The sequence below is a fragment of the Macrobrachium nipponense genome, chromosome 9 (genome assembly GCF_015104395.2).
Source record: "Macrobrachium nipponense isolate FS-2020 chromosome 9, ASM1510439v2, whole genome shotgun sequence".
Lineage (NCBI taxonomy): Eukaryota > Metazoa > Arthropoda > Malacostraca > Decapoda > Palaemonidae > Macrobrachium > Macrobrachium nipponense.
The window spans coordinates 11,379,054-11,393,277 of record NC_061110.1 but is presented as its reverse complement, the minus strand read 5'-3'; the positions used below and the strand labels follow the sequence as shown (position 1 = coordinate 11,393,277).

General features: G+C 41.1%; 1 protein-coding gene and 1 long non-coding RNA gene across 10 annotated transcripts in view; one reads left to right on the top strand and one right to left on the bottom strand.

Moving 5' to 3' along the window:
• The window catches only part of LOC135218598 (uncharacterized), a 37,721-nt gene that overhangs the window by 7,973 nt on the left and 15,524 nt on the right, over nt 1-14,224 (bottom strand). Inside the window, exon 3 of one of the 2 annotated variants that reach the window (XR_010315363.1) lies at nt 1,971-2,051. This is a non-coding gene — a long non-coding RNA (uncharacterized LOC135218598). Of the gene's footprint in view, nt 1-1,095; nt 2,052-14,224 lie in introns of those variants that run through there. The other variant, XR_010315362.1, reaches the window with a different exon arrangement.
• LOC135218597 (protein scribble homolog) overlaps nt 1-14,224 on the top strand; it is a 73,188-nt gene that overhangs the window by 52,373 nt on the left and 6,591 nt on the right. For 7 of the 8 annotated variants that reach the window (XM_064255020.1, XM_064255021.1, XM_064255022.1 and 4 more), the window contains 2 exons: nt 895-1,101; nt 6,199-6,819. In XM_064255020.1, coding sequence (XP_064111090.1) covers nt 895-1,101; nt 6,199-6,819 — 828 coding nt within the window. The remainder of the gene's footprint in view (nt 1-894; nt 1,102-6,198; nt 6,820-14,224) is intronic. The other variant, XM_064255027.1, reaches the window with a different exon arrangement.

Here is a 14,224-nt window from a genome sequence, read left to right as displayed (position 1 = left end):
ATAGTTAAAAACCTGACAAGTATGTGCTGCTGTTAGTTTTTATTTAATCCCTAATGGCTCTTTTTAAGTACCAAGTGTATTTGTTCTTATCAAAGATGAAAGCTATACTATGGAATACATTACATAAGCAAGGGAAAAGAGATTTTTATAATTACAGTATCTATGGAATATGGTTATACCAAAGAAACATGGCAAGAAGTTATGTAGTTTTAATGGTCATTATACAAATTAAGATTACTCTCAATAACAGTAAAGGATTTTGTAGTATTTAATTATGATCATACTTTACATACTAATTCGATTGTAGTTCATAAATTTTGGTTTGTAAAAAATGTTTAAGTGGGTGTTTCAAAGTTTTAACTCTGTAATATTAGGGTTTTGATTCTATACTCATACCTATGAAGCTGTATAAGAGACAGTTGTAAGATTTGGAGTCTATACCTTGCCAAGTAAAAAAGGGGGAAGGGATTGATTAGAGCTGCAGTAGGTCAGGTGAGAACCAAGGGTCACTGAAGTGGGTAAGTACAAAACATATTTGTCATTGCTTATTTTGTAAAAACAAGCAGAAAAGCATTAACAGTTAGGAAGTATTGTTTACCTGAAATCTCCTCATTTAATTAAGAGGGTGAATTCTGTGTGTGTTCTTGGTGTTCGCAATGGAATTAATGTTGACCAGGAGTTGGTCCCAATGTATGACTTACTGCATTTATTTCAGTATTATTTGTGGAAGTCATACTGGTGTATGTAGTGTGGAACTTCTCATTGGCTGCCAAGTTTTGTGTCAAATTCAAATCATCCTCTTAAGTGTAAGTGTTAAAGTAAGTAACCAGAATTGCACGAAGTAAATTAAAAAAATTTTATCCCGTTTGTTCTTTTCTTTTTTTGTTTTTAAAGACGTCAACACTTAGCAGTGGAACTTCTCAGGTGACAGTGAGGTCTTCATCTGGTAGCATGGGTTTGGGAGCAGGAAATTCCAGTAGTGGTAGCTCACTGCAAGTAACAGAGTCATTGGTTGAACAGCAATTACGGGAACTCAGGGAAGAGCAGAGAAAACTGCAGGAAGAAGCTAATTTATTGGCAGAGGAGCGAAGAAAATTTGAGGTAAGGGTGGAATAACGAGTTACTTTGACCAATTTTGCGCTGAAGTAAGTTTTCCTTTTAATTTGACAGTAGATTACTGTATTAGTACATATGTGTTTTCCAAGTTGATAATGGGGCTTTGCCACAAATAACTAGAAGTCTTTGGTGTGATAATCTAACAAATGAAATAAAGGGATGTCTAATTTTATTTACACATCAAAAATTGCCTTTGCTATCTCACTCATTTTAATATTAAATGTATTGTATTTTGTCACAATCTTCTGTTTCTTTATGTATATAAATCTTGCACAAGTCAACCATTTACAATGTGTTGTTCACTACTAAATGTATATTTGCACAATTTTTTCCACCATTTATTACCTTATATTCTGAATTTCTACTACATCAAATTGTTTTAATTTACTCAAGGAAATGATTAGAAATTTCACTTATCAGAATGATGAGTATAAGGTAATTGTGATTTGTATAAAGAAAAAATTGCACAATCTAGCTGATGTGCAGTCCTGTTTTTGGGTTCCACGTTAAATTTTCCAAATGCGTTCAATGTTGGTACTTCATATTGATATACTAGTATCTTTTAGGAATATAAACGGTTTAGTAGTTATAAGTAGGACCCTACTATTTCCTTTCGAAGACCTTCTGTAGCAGTCTTGTGTGAAAGTGTAAAATGCAGCTTTCAGGAAATTATAAGATAGAGTTAGCCTCAAAGACAATAATAATCACCTAGGTTTTCTTTTAGTGGCTCTCTTAATTATTACTCGTTTGCTCCATTGGTGAACTTGAATAATTTTCAGACTGCATGTTAATTAATTCTCCCGTGAGGATCATTGAAAGTTGTATTTAATTGTTAGGAAATAACCAAAACTTACAATTAGGCATATGGAAGAAGAGTGCTGTATATTCTTGTAAGGAACATGGATCAAGATTTGATTTCTTCACAAGTGAAGAATCTGGAATAGAAATAAGAAATATTTTAGTGGATAACCTAACTTAACAGGATATTAATCCTTGATATGCATTAATTAATAACTAGGAAAAATTGAACATTTTGATTTTTCTTCAAAGTATTTAATACTAACTACATCTGATTTACATTTATTATTAGACATTGCAGCCTATTTATAAGTACAGTATGATTGTACTTGTACAAGCAACAGACCTTCATGTACTTTTGTTTTATGAATGCATAAACTTTCAAGGAATTGTTTCACACCAAACTCATCTCTCATGCAGCCCACATTTTTGGTCTTCAAATGTCTCACACACTGCATCCTCTTAGCAGACAAGAAGAGCAGTGGCCTAACATGTGCGTAGGCTCCACTTTGACAAAAGTCCTGATCTGACGCCTGACTCAGTGTCTCACTTTTCATGTATGCAGAGCTGTCAACAGCTGTGCAGATTTATCAGATTGTTCTTCTTTCTACAGGATTGCACAAGTTTCTGTCAGCTTTGTAGTTTTCAATGGTTGGCAATAGTTCTAGCATTTATGAAAGGTTTTTGGGGGTGGGGTGTACATATTAGGTAAATTTACAGTTTATAATCTGAACTAGGATTAGTGCTTGGCTTTAATGAATCTGAAGTTAGCTCCTGTTTTCATTGCTAACTTTCTGCTTTTTGCATATGTTGAGTGCTCCATGGAAAAGGTGAAAGTTTTCATATTTTTTCACCCTTTGGGTTCGGGTTGTTTTCAACCTAAATGCAAATGAGCAGGTATTGTTATCTTAGGGTATGGATATTCTAGTTTGCCAAATATACCTTTTTTTTTTTTTAGTTATTATTGCACTTTAATTTTGTTTGCTTCACTTATGAGGTTACAGTATTTCATAATTGTATTTGCCTGACATTGCTTTTGTAAATACTTATAATGAGTTATACTGTAATCTTCATTATTTCCCACTGCAGTACTTTCATGTTTTGTATGCTAACAGTGTCTGCAGTTTTGTGCCATTTTCTATTAACTTTTCATTCTACATTTTGAAGTCTTAGCTAGTTTGTTAAGGGTCTTAAGGTAAACCCAGCCATTTTTAATGTCACTTGTAGAATACAAGGACACTCATTGTGTAGATGATGTTGACAGGTCTGTCCTCTTTACCTCGCCAACAAGGGACTGGTCTCTCAAGGTCACTTTTCCACAGGAGGTCCTTTATGATGAGACTTCCCAGGAGTGGTGCCCCCATTTGTTTGGCTTTTTCACCCAAGAATCTCTGACTTTCTATGGACAGCAGAATGATCTTCCTCTTCCTTGGTAGCAATTAAGGACCACTCATCTCCAGATGAGATATCCCACACACACTGACCATCTAGGAGCAGCCCCATCTAACACAACTGTGTGCTCTAGCCAGCAGTCGTCTACCTTGCTGGAAATGAATCCTACATGACCTCTCTGAAGGTGAACCCATCTCCTCTTCAGGATTTGATGCAGTAGCACTTCAGACTATCAATTGATGCCACCCACATTATTCCACCATCACTGCTAAAACTCACCTGAGTTCCACAACCCATGCTTGAAGATATCAAGCTTCTGAGTCCCAGCCATTTTTTGTCTTGGAAGCAACTGTTCAGGTCAGAGTCTTATCCATGGTTGTGATTGTGGTTTGAGCCATGACTGGTTCCAGCAATGTTGATAGATAAAACAAGGAGAATTCCTAAGTGGGAAAAGTTGCCTAGTCTTTCAAAATTTTGGAGATTCCACAAAACTTGGAGATTTTGCAGCAGCATATGCATGGAGAGTATTCAGCAAAGCCTCAAGTGAGGGTTTTCTACAGAGGAAGCCAGTCAGTCTCCGGACCTTGGTGACCTTAACCCTTAAATTATTCATGTTCAGTGGGGTACTTCCATAACTGGAGCAGTGAGATGTGTGTTATCCGTCAGTTCCACTACCCTCCATAGGATATTATCTTAAGTTTCTTATTCAAGTGCTGGAAGTGAGAATTTCAGCCCTTGAGGGCTACAGGGTTGCCCTACCACATTTCTTTGTGCTCTGTGACTAAATTGGGTTTTTCATTGAAGTTAAAAGGTTTATATAAATATAGTATTTTTGAGGAGATAGCTTGAAGTCATCCAAGCTTGCCAACTAGGACCCTTTTCCCATTACCATTGTGTCTTAAAGGCAGATCAGCAGCGTTTACACACACACATATCTAAAATTTCATAGGTTTGTCATTCACTGCTGACTTTGTAGGAGACTCAACCTCTAGGAACCATTCCACAGAACTGTTTGCCATCTTTTATATTGCCTTTTACTCCAAAGGTTCCATAACCAACTCCTATATACTTTCTCAGTTTACACCTTCGTCAATAAAACATGTTTCATGGAACTGTGCGTGTCCTATAGGTTCTTGCAAGTCATCCTTAGTTTATAGCAACCGTTCTAGTCCCTGGAATTGAGAGCCATCTCCACGTCTTTAATTTGTAAGAACCTTCAGTTGCTAGTTTATTTGTACAAAATTTGCCTCAGAGATATACCTCGTAAATAAATGTACAGTATTCATATTCCTTGGGATCTGTAGTAACAGCAGGCCATTACTGTTTTCACTCTTTCATTTGTGGTATCCTAAGAGACAGTATTCTGGGGTTACTCAGATCTGTGCCTCAAATATATGTAGTGTTTGTATTCCTTGAATCACTTTACACCAATACATTCACAAACAGTACTCTTCCTCAGCATATTAACAGGTGCTTGACGAGTATCTGAGATCCAGGTTGGCGTATGCATAGTGAGATCCCATTCTTGTATTGGTTAGGCAAAGGATTGCTGTGTCTGAGGAATAAGAGAGATCAGGTGTGTGGACTGAATAAGTATGATGGCTTTGTATAAAAAAAAAAAAAAATTAAACTTAACATTTAAAAAAATAAAAATATTTAAGAATATTGATTGTTATCTGATCAAACTACTACTTTTTAAAAATGGTACTTGTTTAAGTCAGTATGAAGTAGCACTGCACACTCTAAAACAAGTAGTCTCATATTTCACGGCCTTTTACATAGTTATATGATGCATAATGCAGGTTAGGAATAAAGTAGAAGAATTATTATTATTTTATTATTATTATTAAAATATTTTAACCATACTACTGAGCTTATTTACAGTTCTCATAGAAAAATGAAGATTACTGCTGATAAATATCCTAGTTGCTTGCATTTTATTTAAAAGAAGTACAACACTCCCATAAACTTGACAGACATATCAAATTGGGAACAAAGACTTTGTAAAGGTTACTTAACAACAGTTTAAGGGATTTATCCAGGAAATGGACCATATCTTGAAAGGTAGCCTAGCAAAAAACCCTTGTAATAAAGTAGGTGATAAGTAAAGAAGTCTGATAAGTTGAGTGGGGGATTACTGTACATTCTAATTTACCCCATAAAAATTCATTACTATTTCACATTTGTAATTACGTATACAGTAATATAGTACTAGTTGATGCATGATTTGTTTAAACATTTAATATGGCAATTTTCTTTTCACAGACTTACACAAGCATTTATTTTACTATTGACAGAGGCACATTATTAAAAATTTATAGATCATGTCTTTCACACTGATAAGATCAGACGTGACTAGTTACGAACTGCAGGAACTTCCTCAGCTGACAGTCCCTAAATTTTTATCATTTGAAAGTCGAGATAATAGAGATCCACAGTGTGATATGACCAGATAAGATAACCTGCCACGACAGATCATGTAATGTTGACGTTAATCCTAGCTACATACTTTTAGTGCCCGAGAAGTGTTGTGCTGTGTATGTTTATTACTGTAAGATATTATGTAGTTTTGAATGTTGATGGAAGTTACATGTTCCTTTCAAGTATAGGAATAGTGAAGCTTGCCTTGGAATAATGATGAAACATTTAAGGGGAACATTTTTCAGTTCTCATTTATGAAGGTGTATTTAAGATCAGATGAGGTTAGGATTTGGGTTTGAAATCCAAATCCTAACATGATTTTAGTTAAAATTTTGTAAAATAGTCTTGAAATAATTTGATATAATGATTTGGAATTGTGTGGAACCCTAAAACAGGTGCTGCTCTTTTATTGTCTTTGCTTTTGCACCTCTTTATTCACTTTCCTCCTTGTGCTGGCCACCAACCTACCAGGAGGAGAGACGTCGTGGTTTAGTGCATACCCAGAGTGCTCCATTGACCCCTCTTGTGATCAGCTGCTCCGGCCAGTCCCTTCTCCCTCATCATCAGGCACCTCCTAGCCCTACATCTTCCATCGCCAGTGGGCGCCATACAACTCGCGTTCTCATAAAGTCCCCGCCTCCTCCTCCACCTCCTCGTAAAAACACCACTACTTTGTCCTCTTGTCGATCCCATTCACATCAAGTATCACCTCCAGCTTCTCCAGCACATAGCAGCAGCAGTAGTAGTGGTGTAGGGTCATTGTGTGGTTCAGGTGCTCCCCCTCGGCGCTGTAAGAGCATTGGCTCACTGTCGGCCAGTAGTAGTGAAAGTACCGTTTGGGAAGACCTGCCTTTAACCGGCAACCTGTCGTCCTCCATCAACAACTCTCATTGTACTATACAGTCTACCGTGCCTCCTCCACCCCCACCCAAGCCATCAGCACCTCAGATGTCACAACATAGTAATAATGAAACCCAAATATTAAGGGGGGTTCCCCCTCCTCCACCTCCACCACCCCCTCAGCCTTCTCATAATCATCAACCCAGTTTAGCCAGTGCCCTTAGCAGAGAACTGGAACGGCGTTCTGCACAGGTAAGCTTGAAGATACTGCAGTGTCATTTTTATTCATTTTCATTCTTTCAAGTATCCACATATGGTACACAGAAGCAGCATCTTGCTGCCATTTTCTTAAAGAATCATTAGATAAAGTAAATAGTCTTGTATTTATAGTTTTCATGGGTATAAAGATTTGCTCACATTTTTCTAATAAACTTGTCTACTTCATATATAAAATAAATTGACATTTCATGGAAGATAAAAATATTAAGATTTTTAATTGTAAAATCACATGTATGTATGTATTCTGTATTTTCACATGCATTCCTTAACAAATGTATTGCTAGCACTGTAATTTTATTCACTGCAAAATAACTTCTGATAGGCTAAGGTCTAGCATATTTCTCAGAGCACCATTTTTTATTTAAAGTGTCAACAAACAGTATGTAAGTTAACTTTGCTCCGGTTTTCACCTTCTATAAGAGCAAATCCTTTGTGCTAACTCAATAAGTTTTGAAATGTGATTTGTTGGTCTTGTTAAACTATATTATAATCCAGTATGCCTTCATTCACATTTTAGTATGCATTGTTGCATTGTCATGCAATTGTAATAGCAGAACATTTTGCATAGCTAATATAAGTTCTGCAGTTGCTGGCTTTAGATTTTTCCTTTTTAAGTATTTTTGCAGAAGTTACATCATGTTTGGGTTCATAAACTTTACCGCCACTGAATTTTGATTGAAGAACTTGAGCATGTTGGAGCTCAGAGCTACAAAATAGCTCTGTAACCAGCTTGAGTTGCTATGACAAAGCAGATATTCATGCCTTCATTCACTGACAGAATTCAAAAGTGGGGAAGAAGAGTTAACTTGATAATGGAAACATGGTTTTCATAGTTTTTTACCCCGAGTGATTTTGACATTCATTTCTACCTCACCCCTCACAGCTAATAATTTGGGAGACATCAGTGGAAAACCAGGGTTTTTGGCCCCCAACACTACAGTACTGGCAGTCTCGGGTTAAAGTGTTCTGACTTTACGCCGCCATTAACCTGATTTTATGTGCCATTAGTACCATTTATTTCCCATTATTATTATGATGATCCAGTTTACAGTGTATTTTTGGGTTACAGTGCACCACCAGGAACGGGGTCGACCCCCTGCCGTTAAACCAGGGACTGTCTTACCAGTATACATCAAAATAAGTTCATTCAAACATCTAAAAAGAACAGCTGTGCTGTACTAATCACCTTAACTGGGCAGCTCCTTGATATGTTCAGCACAGCATTTACGGATTCCCTGCCTGGTATAAGTGAAAAAAATGACAAATTTTCTAAGACAATTTGTATTTTTCATAGCTACAAACCTTTGGTCTTAACAATAGGATAATTTCTAGTGCCTAGCTGGATCCGGTTAAAAAGCAGATGAAAGCAAGGAATCTTGTGATATCTGGTAACGCATGCATAGCTCGGGTGAGGATTGGTCAAGGACGACGCCGCTACGCCAGTCTTTCTTTTGACCACCTGGGCGAGAGTCGTGTCAACATCTCTTGGCCTTTTCCCAGTTCATTGCCCGTTTCGCTTGTGTTAGTGTGTGTGTGTGTGTTTGCCTTATATTATGGATTCTGCTCCTCCTTGGCATTAGTGTATGTGCCCCGGAGTTCCAGGTTTTCCGTTCTCTCGTTTTCTGGCTTCGGCAGCGACTGAACCTCGCATAACATACAGTATGTGTCGTTCTAATTTTTGTACCATCACAAATCCTTGGATGGAATGCTGAGCATGGCCTAAGGAGCAGTGGAGGTCGTTTTATGGCACGAGAGAACATCGGAGGGTTTCAACTCTTCCTACTTGGGAAGGTTTTTCGCCTCTTCCTGATGTTTCGTCTCCTGCAGTAGTCAACCCCCATAGTAGCGTTGTCCCTGCGTCTCCTTGCGTCTCCTTCCTTTTCTCTCTCCCATTGATTCATCAATGGAAGTATTGGGAGGCCACCAGGCTAATGTTTATGTAGCCCCTTCTTCCTTGAGAGTTTATTTGATTCCCAAGAAGGGTGAGGCTTTTTCATCAATCTCTTCTCTTCCAGAGTTGAAGGCGTCCAAAATGGCAGCGATTTGGAAGATGCTCGGGCTAGGGGTTCCACCGTCCTTGGAGGGGTTGCTAGCGCATTTTGTGAAGGGTCGCACCCCCCCTCTCTGGTCTGGGCAGGCCATCCCCCCACCTCCCGACCTAGTCTTCGTGGGTAGCAGAAGTCAGCCATCTTGTATTGCTCCGCCAGTGTCTGCTGTCGCTTCTTTGAGTCGGAGTTGACGCTGTCACGGGATCCATTTTTGTGTATTCCTCCGCCAGTGGCGTCTGATTCCCCCTCGCACCGAGGAGAAGCCGTGATGTCACCACCACTTTTGACGTCACTCCTATCGATGACGTCTCTCCCAGTCATCTCCTCTGATCTGCCTTTCTCAGTCATGACGTAATCACTGCCGCCCAGTTCGCTACATCTCCCTTCCTTGTCATCGGAGCCTTCTCTGGCACATCAGTCTGAGGTCATATGCCAGGCAGTGCTTCAGAGGTTGGACTCTGTATTGGATGTAAAGTTGGCTGCCTTATCGGTTGGGAGGATTGGTAGGAAACGTGTTGCTTCGTCCCCGCCTCCTAAGAAGAGTGTGCATAGTGCATAAGAAAACAGTGCTGTCTTCCTCTACCTCTTCCCCCTCTATGCCCCGTCGGCATATCAAGCGTTGGAAGGCTAAGGACTTTGCCCTTCCTTTGCCTTCGAGGGAGGAACAACGTGGACATGTTCCCAAGAGTGCTGTTGTTTCGGGCAGTGTTAGTGTTCCTTCCCGTGTGCGATCTGCAGGGGATGCGTGTTGCAACCTCCCCTGCCCGTGCACGTGATGCAAGTGCTCCTCCTTCTCCAAGGCCTATTCGTCGCCGTAAGGATCTCAAGGCGCCTGTCAAGAGGTCGAAGTTAGTGAGCGCAGAGTTGGTGCAGCAGGAGTTTTTGCCTACCTCTCTCACTGGTGCTTCCAAGAGTTCGACTTTAGGGGATTCTCCTTCAATCTCAAGTGCTTGGGTTCCCCCCATCTTGCGTACGTACGTCAGCCACGCCTGTGACCATTCATGGACATGTTGAGTCATCTGTTGAGGTAAGCGATGTTCCTAGTGTTATAGTGGGTTCGTCTCGGAAGCCGACGCATGGACCCAGCCCAGATAGGTTAGTTGGGGTTTCAGGCTGTTTGGCTGCTAACCCTTCCGTTAATTTTGGTGGGGAAGGTGCCTTAGAGGAGCCTACACATCCTTCTCATCGCCGGTCTCCGTTGCCAGAGGAGGGAGACATGCAGAGTTTTTGTCTTCCTTTTCAGAAGTTGTTGATCTCATTCGTGGGTTTAACAATTTAGAAAGTAGGACTCAGGCTCGGTTGTCTTACAGTCCTTCTTGCTTTTAAGCCTTGGTGGGAGCTACTCAGGACCCCAAATCATCTCTTCAGCTTCCTTTGTCGGGGCACGTTCAGTCAGTCCTGCAGAAGGTTAACGCCTCTGTTTTGGACCGGGCCGGTTCGCTTTGCTCTAAGGGCTCTACCAAACTACTACCCCCGCCTTTCATGAGACATAGGAAGTACTATGCTACGAACTCTGCTTTTTTGTTGTTGTCACGCCATCTTAACCCAGACGTCATTCATCTGAAGCCGGGATTGACTTTGGAACAGATGAGGTCAGTGGCTCCGTCCTTGTCTCCGCAAGATGCCTCAGCATTGAATCTACAGCAGCCTCCATGTTGCAGACAGTTTCTTGGCTGGACTTCTGGTCTGTGGTTATTGCCAAGATAGCTTCCGACAGGTCCCTGTAAGGGTTGGTGAGTGCCTCCTGTTGCAGTCCGGGGGCAAGGCGTTTTCATATTTGGCTCACCTCGGTGCTAATTTATGGGCTAATCTTATTCTGATTAGAAGGGACTCGGCTTTGTCTAGGATGGAGAGATCGCTCGACACAGAATCCTTGCTGGCATTGAGGAATGGAGATCTTTTGGATTCCCAATTTTTGTTTCCTCGGACAGAGCTCGAGAGTGTGATAGACCAGCGCCGGGCTGACACCAAAGACAGACTGGTGCATCAGGCTGTGTCTATGTCGGAGTCTTGTCCTCGGAGACATCTGGCTTCTCCTCACCCTGTCCAGCAGCAGTCAAGGAGATTGTCGCCTGGTAGGCCATCGAGGACCTCGAGTTCGGCAGGGCCTTCCCGTTCGACACAGCCTAAGTCAGAAGATCAACGCCCCTTTCGCTCTCGTTCCTTTAAGCCAAGAAGGGGCTCAAGGGCCAGAGGTAAAGGGGGGCCGTCGGTAGGTTAGGCGCCTCTCCCTCTCCTGCGCCACGGGTGAGGGGTGTGCCTGGCAGGCCATTGGGCCAAGTGGCAGAGTTATAGGGTGGAGAAGTGGGTGGTAGATGTCCTTCGGGTGGGATACCTACTGCCATTCGACTTCTCTCCTCCTCTGTCGGACAAGCCGCAGCTCAGGAAGGCATATCCTCCAGATTCTTTGAAGTTCTTGGCTCTTCGGGAGGAAGTGCAGAAAATGCTGGACAAGTATGCGATAGAGGAAGTAGTGCGTCCGTCCCCTGTGTTTTACAGTCACATCTTGGTGCCCAAGGTGTCGGGAGGATGGAGGCCTGTGATTGACTCGTCCACCTTGAATCACTTCATCAGGAAGACACTGTTCAAGATGGAGTTCCCGCGCTCGGTGTTGACAGCCGTGAGGGAAGGCGACTTCATGCTGTCGATAGACTTGAGGGACGCATACTTCCAAATCCCTGTTCATCCCACGTCCAGGAAGTTCCTTCGCTTCGCTCTTGGGGACAAGGTCTTCGAGGTCAGTCTTTTGCTTCAGGCTGACGACAGCCCCTCAAGTGTTCACAAGGGTCTTCTCTCTCGTGTCAAGTTGGGCCCATGCTCTGGGGATCTGTTTGCTGAGGTACCTTGACGATTACTTGGTCTTGGCAGTTTCCAGTGAAAAGCTGCTGCAGGACAGGGATCATCTACTTCGGTTCTGTCTGGAACTGGGCATCATAGTCAACCAGGAGAAGTCGAACCTCATACCCACTGTAGCAAATGTTTTCCCGTCGGATCAGAGATTGAAGAAGTTGCGTCCGTTCTCGGGCGGTGGCGCGCAACTTCCTGTCAGTTACATCAGTCAGCTCATCAGTGGCAAGTTTTTCTGCGAGTGTTGTCTTCCCTGGAGAAGCTGGTCCCTTATGGGCGTCTTCATCTTTGGTCTCTGCAATGGAGACTGGGAGAATTCTGGTCTCCGGCGGGGGACTCCCCTGTTAATGGTTCCTGTCTCTGGAAGTGAGAGAAGACCTTCATTGGTGTTTGGACGATATTGTAAAGAATTTGAACTTTTTCATCTTGGAGCCTTATTCCATACGAATGACTCCAAGCATTACCAACGGCTTCATATATCTAGAAAAAAAAATTACTATTAGTGTCCAAACCACAATCCACAGTCCTACTTCATCTTCAGCTTTTCCCATCTTTATATGGGGTTGTTGTTTGTTATTAGTCTTCTCCATCTTCTGTGATTATGCACCATTACCTCACTCACGTTCTTCTCCCGCATGTCCCTGTTAACTGTCTCTCTCCTCATTTTTGGTCAATCCAGTCCTACAAGATGTCCATTTCATTCTTTCATGTGGTTTTGCCCTGAGCAGTTTTGTTGCCTCGTTCCCAAAGAATTATTTCGATCCATTACATACCTCATCTATTATGCTTCGTGTGTTGTGCCAAATTTTTGGTAAATATGAAACACTCACTTGAGTGCCTTTTTTCCTTCACTTGGTGACATGATGTTTACTACTGCAGTGTAGTAAGTAGGTACTCACTCTCTTCTTTTTACTTTTCTTTTGATCAAAGGGTTCCTTTGCTTTTAATTTGCAGGGCTTGCAGTATTTTCATGAATTGTGAGATTCGGTTAATTTCAGCTTGTAACTTTTGCTTGGTTATTTCCAATCCATATTTGGTAAATTGTTTTTCAAATGCTGCTTATAGATTTTAGTTGACTAGTCCACAGCAGTTCCCTTCAGTTTTCCATTTCTGTCTCGGCTTTTCATCCATGTGTTTTAAGTTTTCTATAAGGTATTGTTTCTTCTGATTAGTATTTTTGCTCAGATGGTAAGTCATACATTCTTCTTAATGTTTTTCTTGGATAAGGACATGCATTAAAAGTGCCCTCCAGCATTGTTAACAACAAAAGATTTGTTCAATGTGTTTGGACTGATCAGAAAATCCTTATTCAGATGCATGTCAAAGTTTGATTCGCATTGTGCTCAGCTTCCACAACCACCATGCTGCCTCCTTGTATCAAGAGTGCTCAGAGTAGGTCACATAGGTTGGTCTAAGGCCTCAGCAGCCCTTCTAGTCTCATTGCCTAATGAAGCCTTGCATCCAAGGAAGATTCTTTTTCCAGAAACTTTTCCCTTTCACTCTTATGAGAGTGTTTGTCTGCTCGCCTGCTCCCTTGACTAAAAAATTTGTTCCTCCAACTCATCCTCTGCTTCTGAGATTGTGCCCTTTCCTTTTCCTTCTCGGGAGTCCCTTTGTTCAGCAGACAACTTTCCTGGCTCACCTCAAGAAGGTTCTCTTGTGTTCCAGTACCAATTCTTGGATTTGTCAATTGCAGTCTTACTTCTTTTTACTTCATCTATGCTGTAACTGTCTCATTGCTTGTGTCTGTTATTACGGGATTGTCAGTGATGTCATCTGAGTAACCCCATCCTTGCCATGTAGCTTTGACTATCTGGGTGTACTCAACTTCCTGTGCCCATGTATGTGACTCATTCTGGGTGTTTTCCCTTGTACAAGGCTCCACTTATGTGCTCAACTGCACTTGCAAATTTGACTCTATTCAGGTTGACTTAATTTATTTACAGCCACTGCCAAGTCCTCACCACTATTTACCCAAGAGATGTTTACCACCCACATTCGATTCGAATCTATTTTTGGCTCCTAACTGCCTAACCATTGTACCTGTTTTAATTCAGATTTCACTGTTCCTTTAAAAAGGAATCCTTTGTTCCAGGCTTGAGAGTGTAAAATGGGAATCAGTGGTGCGATTAAACCAAATTCACAATTACCGTACTTACTGTTTATTTTGAATGACCATTACTTTGCACAGGCACAAATTGTAAAGTTGAGAAAAATTCTTTTCTTAATATTTGAACAAAGATTTGTTCACTGTCATGTTGAATAATAGTCTTTTGGAAATTATTTTTCTCCATTATTGAAACCTTAATTTGAATTCTTATCTTTCCCATATATGGTACAGTAAAACAAAAAATCAGGCAAGTATGAGGGATAATTGTATACTGCTTATCAGTTCTGTCCTGTAGTGATGGATAACTCTAAGCTGCATAGACAGCAGATTATAATTACCTTTATTTCGGGTACCATATTTTGTGTCTCAAACA